Source organism: Eimeria tenella, genomic scaffold (genome assembly GCF_000499545.2).
Source record: "Eimeria tenella Houghton genomic scaffold, Eth_scaff61, whole genome shotgun sequence".
Classification (NCBI taxonomy): domain Eukaryota; phylum Apicomplexa; class Conoidasida; order Eucoccidiorida; family Eimeriidae; genus Eimeria; species Eimeria tenella.
This window is the reverse complement of record NW_013543425.1, coordinates 129,798-142,363: the sequence shown is the minus strand read 5'-3', so window position 1 is coordinate 142,363 and position 12,566 is coordinate 129,798. Positions and strand designations below refer to the sequence as shown.

The window sequence follows — 12,566 nt, the reverse complement described above, 5'->3', positions numbered from 1 at the left end:
TTCAACACGATTCGCAAAATACATCGAACAGGAAAATGCAATCACCTAGTTAACTCGTCTCATCGCCCACAGCGCGGCGCGAATTGTACGCAGAGCCAGATTTCTGCGTTGTAACTACTAAGGTAGCCGACGCAGTACAGGTGAATAATGGAATTTCAGGGCCTGCGCAGGATGCACGGGGTGCGCGACTGTGCGGGAAGTGGGACGAGGTCCTCGCCTACTTACTGTCGGTCGTATCTCGGCTTGTGGCCTGAGTCTGTTTTTTTCCATTGTATACAACCTGACGCTTTTTGCATTGGCGTCCGAGCAAGCCGCTGTAACATCGCCGCAAAGGCGGTATGCCTTAAGAAAAGATAGCTCATTGACGGCCGCTCCAATTACCGCCACTCCAGAGGCTATCTCCTGCTTCGTCCCGACCATTCCTCATACCACGTTGGGTGCCCTCTCCCTCTTGCGGCCTTCCGTCACTTGCATGGGAGCGTCTCTCTATAGAGGCAGGTGAAGCCTGTGAAAAAGGCAACCAAGGGGGTACGCCGCCACCTCCAAAGAGACTATAACCTTCTTGCTGAGGAGGCGCTGGTGGCTGCAGTCGCTGAGACAGTCCACTCACATCCACACGCGGCAGCGGAGAAGGGGGAACCCAAGGCGCTGCAGCGCTGCGACCGGCATATGTCTGCTGTGATGAGACCCTATGACGTGGACGTGCCGCATACTGCACACCTGACGGTTGAGGCGGTCTTGGCAAAAGAGGAGGACGGGGAGTGCCCTGCATTTCTGATAGATGAGCCAGCATTGGGAATGAAATCTGATTAGAATGAGAATAGGGAGAACTCTCTACAGGACTGTACCCCGTTATGTGCGGCTGAGCCGCATGCAGATAACGCGCTGATGGAGTGTCCTGCAGAGAGACAACCGGTGGCCAAGGGTTTCGAAATCGTCCGGAGAAACTAAGTGTACGGGGTTGCAGCAAAACAGGTCCAGCCTGTCGAGGCGCCCCGTCAGGTCGCCAAGGTGGAAGTCCGGTTGGCGGCGAATGCGTTACCTTCACTGCTTTATGTGCTGCAGAAGTTTTGGGGTCAAAGGTAAAGTGCACGGCTTGCACGAACTCCTCCCTCAGTAGCATGTCGCCTGACTGCCGACTTTGTTCCTCAGGCTGATTCTTTCTCTCTCCAGTCGGTTCCTCCAATGCGCCGCTAGCACTATCATGCTCTCGTGTGCGTGACTGTCGTGAAGGTAGAAGACCGCCAGCATTCACAACCGCCTCAGCTATCTGTTGCTGCAAGTGTTTTAGTGGAAGAATCATTTCTTTGGAAACAGTGAAGTGCTCGCGATCTAAAAGCGCATACACACGTTTTCGCTTTTGGCACTCTACTATGTGTTGTCGAAGACAGCCGTCTCTAGCCACATGATCAACGTGGGCGATGTATACTGCCTTTACAACGTGCAATTGCTGCTCAACTGTTTTCGGTGGAAGCGACCTTGCCGACGTAGCTTCCTTAAGCTGTAGCAGCCCACGCAAAACGCCGAGACAACTACTTAGCACCGTCTCGGCAGTTGCCACAATACTTATCATCTTTTTCCTATATTTTTCAGCGCTCTTTTCTTCGCCAATTTGCCGCGGTTTTTTAATCTCAATCACTAGCTCCTTCAATTTGCTGAGCCTGCCCCGAACTCTTTCATTGCTTTCCTGGTTGCCCCCTAGTTCAAGTGAACGCTCAATCAAATTGATGAGAGCATCGCCTACGGCGTTTCTTTTAGACTCCTTATCCTCTCTAACTAGCGAAGCGGCTCCCAAATCCAAGGCGATCAGCCTCACTACATGGTACGTCACTTGCATCCGTTGCGTGGAAGTTAACGCTGGCAGCAGTGAGATACACAACTTCGAAGCCTCTCTCATGGAATCGAAGAGACACAGTAGTCGATTTCCGTAATCAGTAGGCATGTTCCTGTTTTCCCACAAATACAAGCCACCGCCTGGACTTCGCGCAGTAGGAGCAACAGCGACAGCACCTCTAGAAGTCCCCTCTCCAGCTTCAGCGTCAGCTTCTACGCGTTGTTGCACTCTTCCGAAAGACATTTGCAGTCCAGAAGCTTGAGGAAACGGCAAAAGGCTGCTGTCCCCAAATCGTGCCCGCCCAAAAAGTTGTGTCCAATCCGTTGTTGGCTCACCGCCACCTTCACCATCACCTGCAGGCGCGTCGCCTGATTCACATGATTCATCTCGGTGAGCTGCGAGAGCTCTAGTGAGCGGAGTCCGCTGATGCCCAGATTCTATAAAGTGAAAGCAGAGCAACAGAAGGTATGCTGCCGTCAACGACGCTAATACCACGCCGAGAAGACGAACCCAAGACGATGCGTTGGTGGAACGCTGGGAAACAAGTGGTTCATCACCAGATCTTTGGACAATAAGCCTCCATGAATGTGAGTCTGAACCTTGATGAGGGATGCCAAGGAGCTGCAGCTCGTGCCAGAGCTGTTCTTGCGGCAGTGTGTTCATTGGGCCAGGCTCTGCCCTTTATGTACGTGAGGAGAATGTCTCAACCCTTGCTAGCTTGTTATTATATCCCGTCCAAACTGTGTCAATGCAGTGGAAGCTGATACGCTTTGTGGCTACTCTTGAACATTTGCTAAGGCTACTGCGCGTCACCCTCGTTCATCAGTGCAGTAACACTCCCGAGGAGGGACACATTGGTTTGGTAGCCGATCCCCTTTCATCAAACTGTAGGCATTGGTTGTGTCGCCGACCCGCCTTCAGAAAGATGTAGGAAGGCCGCTCGATGCTTCTTCGTGGCTGAAATGACGGGGCGATATCAAGATTGAACTCAATTTCTAGTGGCGCGATTCCTAATGCCAGGAAGCTTGCCGGCGTGCCCTCCAGCCCAAAACAGCACGGTGGGAAAGCCAGCATTAGGCCTTTTTCAATAAATATGTGTTACGGAGCTCAGACGTAAGGTTTTACGGCTGCTTGTTATCACAGCTTAAGAGTTTCATGATTCCCAGCAGGCTTGTCAACAGATCTTTGGCACAGAGAAGCACAACGGCAAAGTCACAGCAAAACCTCCCCCGAAAGTGTCTTTTAATGGAAATTATGAACAGGGTTCCGAGGATGTCTCATATATGCAATTCAAAGCCCCGCACGGCAGCTTATGGTTCAGTCCATGAACATTACTGTGTTGTTGAAATTCTCCTTCACCGCTGGGTAGAGCAATGGTCTGCAACGTTTATCCTCATATCGAAATCATCAGCGTGAAACACGTTCTGTATTCAAAAGTAGATGGGAAATCCTGACGCTGCAGTGGGTCCCTCGTCAAACTGTTGCCTTGTCTTTAATTCCCTACTCCACAGGATAATCTTGAGGAACCTTCTATTTCGTCGCCCTCAAGGAAGCGTCAAAGAGAAATATATTCCCAAGCAGCCGCAATGCTGAAATTAAAATGTGCAAATCCAGGGGCTGACAGAGTGTTCATGGAAAGTCTACCCGCAATCTACCACAAGAAGGGCCCTGGTGTCCCATCTGAGCGATCGATTATTGGTTCTATCGATGAACTCTCACATAGAGTGCCCGAACGCCGCTTAGCATAGACTCAACTTTAGTAATAAAACAAACAATTTCAGGTATTTTCCTGAGGATACTCTTGGAGCTTTTTGCCTGTAGAGAACGGCCTGTGCAAACGCAGACCAACTGCAGAGATGTGCAGTGGTAGTTGTTACGTCTCGCTGCTCTTTTATAGTAACTCAGAAACTTGTTGTGCCGTTAAGTGCAGGAGAAACATTTAAAACATGATTTTTTCCTACCTATGACAGCCTTGCGTGGTGAAGGCCCACAGATGTCCACGGTACTCTGCTCCTAGTGGCGAAAGCTTACTGCGTGTGCCTGAAGCCGTTAGTACCTATACCTAGAGCCATTAGTACCAGCTTTCTGAGCAAACAAGGCCCCCTAATTGAAAACTTACTTCACGGAAGCGTCTTCCGTTTTATCCACTCCATGGCTACTGCATAATAGTTATCCATATGGCACCCAGTGTTTCCGAACCGCACCGAATAGCATAAATGTGACATCAATGCGTATACATGTGACTCCCGTCTGCCGCTGTCACGCGGCCTGTCTTCATTTTGAGTTTCCTTCATCACGCATTCAGCACACAAAGATGTGGCCCCATCCACCTTCCTGGCGTTCTCTGCGCCCTTCTCCACTCAGAACGCCCGTTGTAAGCGACATGCTGATGAGGCGTTTGACGAGCTGAAAAATGCAGTACAATAGATTGCGCTCTCATTAGTGCTTCTGCCGCGCTTAACTTCGCCAAAAAATTCTAGTTTGCACGGCCGTGCTCTCTACCTTTGCTTCGCAGGAAAAAAATTTGGCGTTATAGGAAATGAGATTTCGCCTCGGATGTATATCCACTGAGCATACGCTGAGCAACTAAGCCCTGAATAAAATGTGTTTTCGAACCTCCCGAAATTTCGAACAACCCAACATGGAACCATGACAAGACTGGGACAAAAGGCAAAGTTATCCGTTATAGTAGCCTCTTTTTCTCACTCGCGCCTTGATCATGCAAAGCATAAAAACCTGACCGTCTGCCCTGCACTACTTTGGCTTGTCCAACTATTGCAGTGCATATCAACATCAATACAATATGGAAATAACGCAAAAAGTTTTATTGGTCGCCCCACGCTAAGACGTCCTTTGCTCAAAAGATTACGTAAACGGAAAAGTGCAGAGCAATAGTACACTCCCTCCACAGTTCAGAGCGCTACGGATGTTACATGCGAAGCCAGATTCATTTAAAGTGGTGATGAGCGTGACAAACGCTGTGATAAATAGAACTGTAAGGACTGTGCAGAATGCACCAGTGTCTCTTGGGTGGCACAGAGCGCTCGCTAATTTACGTGATGTAGAGCCCAACCGGTTGCGTGAATATGTTTTCACTCGAAGCATAACCTGACAACTTCAAGATTAGTTTGGGTCTCATCTCAAAATTCCTAATGTCAGTACACCTTGTGTTGGAAAAGTAACACGTCATTCGCGGCCGTTCCGATTACGGTAACGCCGAAGGCTATTATTTCCTCCATGGTGGTCAAAGGTCATAGGGTGGCGAGGGCTTTCCCCACCATCAGTGCTCCACCACCCACGGCTTGCGATGCGTTTGTTTGTAGAGCCAGTCGGCGCTTTCGAGAAAGGCGACCAGGGAGGTACGCCACCACCTCCAAAAAGACTGTAATATTCTTCATGAGAAGGTGCAGGTGGCTGCAGCCACCCCGAAGACTCACGTAAATCCAACGGTGAGGGAGAAGTAGCGGGCACCAAATGTGCATCAGCGCTGCGACCAACAGTTGCATGCTGCGATGTGACGCTATGAGGAAGACGTGTAACATGCTCTACACTTGACTGATGGGGAGTTCTTCCCAAGGAAGTTTGTGCTAAAGAAGAAGATTGTCCTAGAACTCCTTCTCTTGCTGCTTGCGACCAAACTATCGACAGACCAACCGGTGACGGGAATTCATGCGGAGGGACAAACTCTGGATATCGATCCTGGGAATTGGGGGGAAAAGTAGGTGTGCGGGTTTGCTGCAAAGCTGCTTCAGTGCCTTGTCGAGTGAGCCAGTCAAGTCGTCGCGGTGGAGGTGTAACTGGCGATGAACCCCTTATCTCTATCCCCTTGCTCGCCGCCGAAGTTGCAACACCGTAATAAAGCACGCCTTCCACGGAATTTCGCCATAGTGGATTGTGGCCTGACGGTTCACGTTGCTCCTCTTGCTGACTCGTTCTCACTTCCGCCTGTCCTTCCAATGCGCGGCTAGCTTTGTCGTGCTCCCGTGTTTGTAGCTGCTTAACGTCAGAAGGAAGCATGCCTTTCACGAAATTTTGTTGCATCGGTTTGTGGCCTGACGCTTCACTTTGCTCCCCGTGCTGACTCTTTCGCTGCTGTCCCTCCACAGCATGGCTAACTTTGGAAGGCCCCCGTGGTGGTGTCTGCTGAGAAGGTAGGAGACCACCAGCAGCCCTAATCGCCTCAGTTATCTGATTCTGCAACTCTTTCAACGGAAGGATCACAGCAGTAGCCACGCTGAAACATTCTCTATCTAAAAGTGCGAACACACGTGTACGTTTCTGGCATTCAATTATGTGTGCTCGGAGACAGCCGTCTCTGGCAATATGGTCAGCGTGGACGTCATACATCCATTTCATAACGTTGAGCTGCTGTTCTACTACTTGCGGTGGGAGTTTCTTCGCCGATGTATTTTCCCGAAGCAGCGCCAGCCCGTCCAAAACGCGCAGACAGTTCTTCAATACCATTTCAGCAGTTGCCAGTATGCCAAGCATCTTTTTTTTATATTTCTCAGCCCTATGTTCTTCTCCATCCTGCCGCGGCTGTTTCAGCTCATTAATTAAAACAATCAAATTTTCAAGATTGTGGCGATGCTTTTTATTGCACCCGTCCTCGCCCACTCGCCCAAGTAAGTACTTTATCAAGTGGACGAGGGAGCTGCCTACGCATTTTCTTATACCCTCTTTTTTCTTGTTAACTATTGAAGCTGCTCCCAAATCCAAGGCAACTAATCTCGCCACGCGAAATGTAAGTTGAATGCGCTGCCTGCACGTTAGTGCTGGCAGTAGCGACCTGCATACCCTCACGGCAATCAGCATGCGCCTAAACAGATGCATTAAGCGCTCTTCTTCTTCCACAGGCATGTTTCCATTAGCCCACAGGTGCAAATCAAAGTCCTTCAAATTGCTTGTAGCAGAGTCGACAGCGGCAACGTTTTCAGGAGTTTTCCCTTCAACTGCGTCCGCATTATCCACTTCATCTTGGGCGCCTTCGGCAGCTCTTTGTAATATGGAAGACTGATGACGCTGCAAAAGGCCGCAGTCTTCAGAGCGCTGCTGCACTAAATCTTCTGTGCACCGGCTAGTTGCCCGATAGTCACCTTCAGCATCAATCCCACGCACGTTGCCCGGAGGGCACGATCTATCTTGATGAGCTGCCAAAGATCGAGTGGGCGGGGACCACTGCTTCGCGGACTCTATAAAGCGAAAACAAAGCAGCAGAAAGTACGCTGCTCCTAAGGAGGTGAATGCAACCCCGAGAAGTCGAGCCCACCTCGATAAAGACAGTTTCTTCTTCTCGGTGCGCTGGCTAGAAACCAAGTCATCCCCGATTCTCCGATCAAATCGCTGCCGTGAATTTGGTTCGGAACCTTGGCGAGTGATATCAAAGAACGGCAGGTCATGCCTCAACTGTTCCAAGACAAGGGTGTCCATTGGACCAGTCTCTGCCTCTCACCTGCGTAGGTTCGAAGCCTCAGTCCTTGACAATGCACTTTCAATTGCTATCCAAAAGAATTACATGCAGCACAGGCTGCCGCTATCTTGGGGTTACTGTCAAACACTTTTAACTGCTGTTCTGCAACTTCCCTGCCCATCGACGCCTTGAAAGTCCCAAGTAGGAAAATATTGCAAGCCACTTTCATCGAGCTAAAAAGAAGGCCCGTTGCTGCGTCTTTCAGTTCAAAGCCAAAGCGACGCTTAGGTTCAGCTTAACGTTTCTGGTTCCTCGATTCCCGGTACCAACAATCTCGTCGATGGACGGTACGTCTAGAGGCACACAGTGACACTTGTCAGCACTGAGCGATTCCTCGGGAAATATATGAATAAGAACTTGATTATAGAATTTCATGACTATCTCTATCCAATTCAACTTTTAGCGTTTCGTGCTTCTTCTTACCAGCACGTCCTTGTAGAGATCTGCGACCGAGGAAAGGGAAAACGTAAAATCATCGCCGAGCTTCTTCTGAAGAAGTATAACAGCGGGAACCGAGACACAGGGTCTCAGAGATATCATTCAGGAAACCCCAGCGCCTCTTGTGGCAGCAGACAAGAGCAGCTCGTGAGTTTGCTCAGCACGGAACCCTTCTCATAACTGCTGAGTTGGCTGGTAGACAGCAATGCTTGCAGCCAAACCATACAGATTAAGGTGCAGTTTGTTATTGTATTGATGAAGAAGATGCGAATTCTGGAGTTACAACGAATTGTTCAAGCTGTTTCTGTTTCCCCACTGCAGAGAACTGTCTAGGAGAGAACTGCATCTTGTGGCCCTTAACGAAGCCCTAATTTCATCTCCATTGCAACAAAAGCCCAAAAATTTAGAGTCAGGCTCTGCTTACTCACATTGGCGTTGACTAGATACAGCAGAACGTGCACGAGAGTACCAGATCCGGCGCTGGCGACCGATGGTACGGTACGTTGCGCAGTGGTTCCTCCCGTGACAGCACAGAGATAATCCCAGGCCCCTTCATAAGCACATTTTGAATAAACAATCAACGCGTATGAATTTACATATTAGTCAAGTGCTGGTGGAAGATTCCTTCGGTTTCAGCCAGTTCCCTGCACAGTCGAAGCCTCGACATCTTCCGAGTCAGTGAAGTTGTGCGCCCCACAGCTCCTCTAGCAGATCCAGCAGAAATTTTTCGCCTCTGAATAAAATAATACTGTGGGAAGAGAACTCTGTCTCCAAATGTGCCAATTACGTCTCCAGATGCCTCACACATGGCCACGCCTTGAGTGCGACCAGATTGCAATGCGCTAGCCTTTGGAAATGGTTTGTTCGGTGTTGTAATGGCCAAACAAGCCATTTACCAAAGGCGAGGGCGCACAGTTCATTTTAGCTCCAGCGAAAAATGAGGCGTCCCACCTCACTACTTTCTAGCACGGCCGCAGCGCCCTACCTGCTGTCGCTACAAATCAGCTTGAAGTCTTGTTGCATTTTTCACCCAGTACGCCAGAGGGCGGTAGAGTAAGTCCGTAACACTAATGTGTGCACTTTCTATTTCTTGTCACTATCATCAGGTCGTCCATGAACACCGAAACGCTTTATGACCACGCCTCCTGGACAAAAAGGTGTGGCGTAAACGTAAAACGCCCTCTTGGCGTACCTACCAATAGTTGCCGTAATGAAAGGCGTGATCCATGGTAGTCGCCTCAGTGTTAAAAGCTCGCCTCAGTCCTGCAATGAAAATCTGAGTTCCCTTCTCAAAGTACGCTGGTTTGCATGGCTATTGCGAAGCAGATTAGCTGCACGGCAATCAAGCATAAAGCCTTATTCGCATAAGTCTACAGCACGCTCCGCGCACTTTGTAACATCAAGTGAATGGAAAAGCGCAACCCCCTGACGAAACGCCTACATCACGCAAAGCGCTGCCCTAGTTGCACGCAGGAGGCTGATTTCTAATGGTCGTGAACGCAGGTATCTACTACCACTTGCATGATGAGCGCAACTATAGCAGTACAACGAAGAACTGGAATTGTATGGTCTCTGCAGAAAGCATTACTCTGTGTACGGTGCCGCAAAGCCCTCAACCAATACGCTGCTTCACAGCTCAAACAATGGTCTGAACCTGCGCTTTTGGCCATCGTACAGAACAGCGGTACCATCAGCGCTACGACAAACGAGTCTCGACGGATAGTTCCTGAGATCGATTTGCCTTGTTCTGAGGATTATAGTATTTCGTTGGCGATTACTCCGAGTACAGTCACGCGGATGGCTGCACCCTGCTTTGTCCTGACAGTACGTCCTGCGAATGCAAAAACTTTCTCCTCATTGACCGCCCGGCCATCCTCCGCTTGTAGTGGCGCGTCTCTCACTAGAGTGAGCTTGCAGTCCTGAAAAAGGTGACCAGGGAGGTATGCCACCATCTCCAAAAAGACTATAACCCTCTGCGGGAAGAGTTGCAGGTGTCTGCAGCCACTGAGATGGCTCACCTACACCGGTCGGAGGCGGCGCACTGAAGCGCGCCAAATGCACTCCAGCCCTGCGACCAGCAGGAGCGTGCTGTTCTGATGGGCGAACAGCAGAGTCAGGGGAACTGTTAAGCGTGGCTAACGAATTAAAGGGCGCCAATGAGGATTTATCCAGACAGGAAGAATGTAGCTGGCCACTCAAACCTCCCTGTTCTGCTGTCCGTGACCGAAACACTGACAGACCAACCGCTGATAGGAAGGCATCTGTAGAGACAAGGTTTGGCAATCGATCATGAGAACCATTGGAGGAACTAAATGCACATGGGGGCTGCAAAACCGGTCCACTTCCTTGTTGACACAGCTGCCCACGTCGCCATAGTGGATGTCTAACTGCTCGTGAACTCTCTGCCTCCATTGCTTCGTGCGCTAACAAAGTTTCGGGGTCAAAAGAACAGCGCACAGCTTCCGCGAATTCTTCTTGCAACGATTTTTTACTTGCTGGTTTGTCCTGCTCCCTGCGCCAACTTCTTATCCTTACTCCCTGTCCCTCCAATGCACCTCTAGGATTGCTTAGCTCCTCGGTGGCAGGCCGTTGGAATGGCAAAAGACCGCCAGCCGCCGTCACAGCGTCACTGATCATGTTTCGCAATTTTTTTATTGGGAGAATCTTGGATTTGGATAAGAAGAAATGCTGGGGACCCAAAAGCGCATACACACCCGTGCGCTTCTGGCACTCTACTATTTGTGCTCTAAGCAGGCAGTCTTTCGCAATGTGGTCAGCGTGAATTTCATAAATCGATCTCAGAACGTTTAGCTGCTGCTGTACTGCTTCCAGTGGGAGCGTCCTCGTTGGCATCTCTCTCTTGAGCCGCAGCAGCCCACCTAAGACGCCCAGACAATTCTTCAGTGCTATATCGGCGGTCCCGAGTATGCTTACCATCTTCCTCCTGAATTTAGTAGTATTATTTCCTCCCTCGAAGTGCCGAGGCTCCTTCAAGGAGGTCATTAAAACTATCAGCTGCGTCACAGCAAGGCGAAGGTTTTCATTGTCCGTGTCATCCCCACTACATTCAAGCGACTGCCTGAGCAAATGAATAGCCGCGTCACCAACGGTTCCTCTTGTGGGCACTACTTCAACCTTAGCTAACGCAAATGCTCCCAAGTCCACGCCGATCAACATCACCACCTGGGATGCCAACAGTAAGCGCTGCCTGCATGATAATGCTGGTAGCAGAAACCCACACAATTTCGAAGCTTTGTGCATGCGATTAAAGAGGCATCCAACATACCCCTTCTCAGTAGGAGGCAACTGCCCATCTTCCCACAAAGACAAGTCATCTTCCCTTAAGCTTCCCGTAGAAGGGATGCCACCAACAACATTTTCAGAGCTCTCTGCCTCAACTGAGCCCTCATTAATCACATTTTCATGTGTCCCTGCAGCAGGTGCTTGTAATTGAGAAACCTGGCGATCCAGTGAGGAGCTGTTGCTCCCAAAGCGTCGCTGCACTAAACGCTGTGTCCACTCTTCTGCTGGGCCGTGCTCACTTTCATCATTACCATCCCCGCGCATGTTGCCTAAACATGGTTCACTTCTTAGAGCTGCGAGCGATCGAGGGAATGGGGCCCACTGCCTCCCTGACTCTACAGGGCGGAAGCAAAGCAGCAGTAAGTACGCTGTTGCTAACGACGCGAGTGCTACGCCAATCAGACGAGCGCGAGACTGTAAAAAATGCTTGTTTTCCGTGCGCTGGACGAAAGCCAACCCGTCCGCTACGCCCTGGCCAGTATGTCGCCATAAACGTGAGTTGAAACCTTGATAGGTGGTATCAGAGGACGGCAAGTAATGCCTGAGTTGTTCATGGTCCATTGGGCTCATTGGACCGGATTTTGTCCCCCGCTTAAGTGGGGGCAAAACGCCACGTACTGCTATCTTCTTCTGGCTCCTTTCCAAGTGCTGCAGATGCAGTGAAAGATGGCACTGTCTGTGATAACTGCTAAGCACTCTCTGAGGTTGCTGTGCGCCTCCCCTGCTTGTGAAAATGCTGACAGTTTTGAAAGCGTTGACGCCCAAATATGAAACATTGATCTTGGTTACGGTCCTCCCTCAACAAGATGTAAGCAAGCAAGTTGTTGCTTCTTGCTGGCTGAAAGCACAGTGAGATTAACGTTCATTTCAGCATTTAAGGCGCCTTAATTACCTTTAGCAGCAATTTTGCCCATAGATCTCCAGCCCCAAAGCGCGCACTGGTATATCAGCACGAAATCTTTACTGTCCGTTCAACACCACTGTCAAGGCCCAGTGATCCCTATCAACCGCAAGCTCGTCGTGGAACTTTCAACCCCAAAGATGACAATAACATAATTATCGCAAAGGTCCTGTTGGCAATGCCTTTGGATAGGGTTAGACATAAGCAACATCTTACGAGTACATCACTTGGGCAACTCGATGCCCCCTATGTAGACGACTTTCATGAAATCATCGAGGGGCATTCGTTATGCTTGCCATGTTGGCTTCCTTTTAGCAATAATTATCTCCGTACTGGGGTCATGATTATGAAATTTCCTTTGTGGTGACGAGGGAGTCAGCGATCCTGGTGCTACAGTGAGTTCTCGCCCAACTCCCGACCTGCCTCTAATTCCCCACTGCACGAAGCGCCCCAACAGAAATATTATTGCGTCTGGCAAACTGCCACAGGCACACTTTCGGATCAGATAATCTAAGAGGACTTAACTAAATATTACCATTTAAAGCGGGTTCGACCGATCAGGAAATCTCAGTACACACCATGTTAACTGTTGCTTGATTGGGCTGGTGATCGATGGCCCT

General features: G+C 49.8%; 3 protein-coding genes across 3 annotated transcripts; all 3 read right to left on the bottom strand.

The window, feature by feature from the left end:
* Positions 1–358: 358 nt before the first annotated feature.
* On the bottom strand, positions 359–2,497 carry ETH_00018540 (uncharacterized protein; the record flags this gene model as incomplete). Its single annotated transcript, XM_013377746.1, has 1 exon — positions 359–2,497. One exon carries the CDS (start codon positions 2,495–2,497, stop codon positions 359–361), a length of 2,139 nt encoding a protein of 712 aa, XP_013233200.1.
* Positions 2,498–5,020: 2,523 nt separating this feature from the next.
* Positions 5,021–7,264, bottom strand: ETH_00018535 (uncharacterized protein; the record flags this gene model as incomplete). Its single annotated transcript, XM_013377745.1, has 1 exon — positions 5,021–7,264. The coding sequence occupies one exon, from the start codon at positions 7,262–7,264 to the stop codon at positions 5,021–5,023; it is 2,244 nt and encodes a 747-aa protein (XP_013233199.1).
* Positions 7,265–9,596: 2,332 nt separating this feature from the next.
* Positions 9,597–11,615, bottom strand: ETH_00018530 (uncharacterized protein; the record flags this gene model as incomplete). The annotated part of the gene is made up of 2 exons (XM_013377744.1): positions 9,597–9,661; positions 9,761–11,615. The coding sequence occupies 2 exons, from the start codon at positions 11,613–11,615 to the stop codon at positions 9,597–9,599; spliced, it is 1,920 nt and encodes a 639-aa protein (XP_013233198.1).
* Between the last annotated feature and the right edge of the window lie 951 nt (positions 11,616–12,566).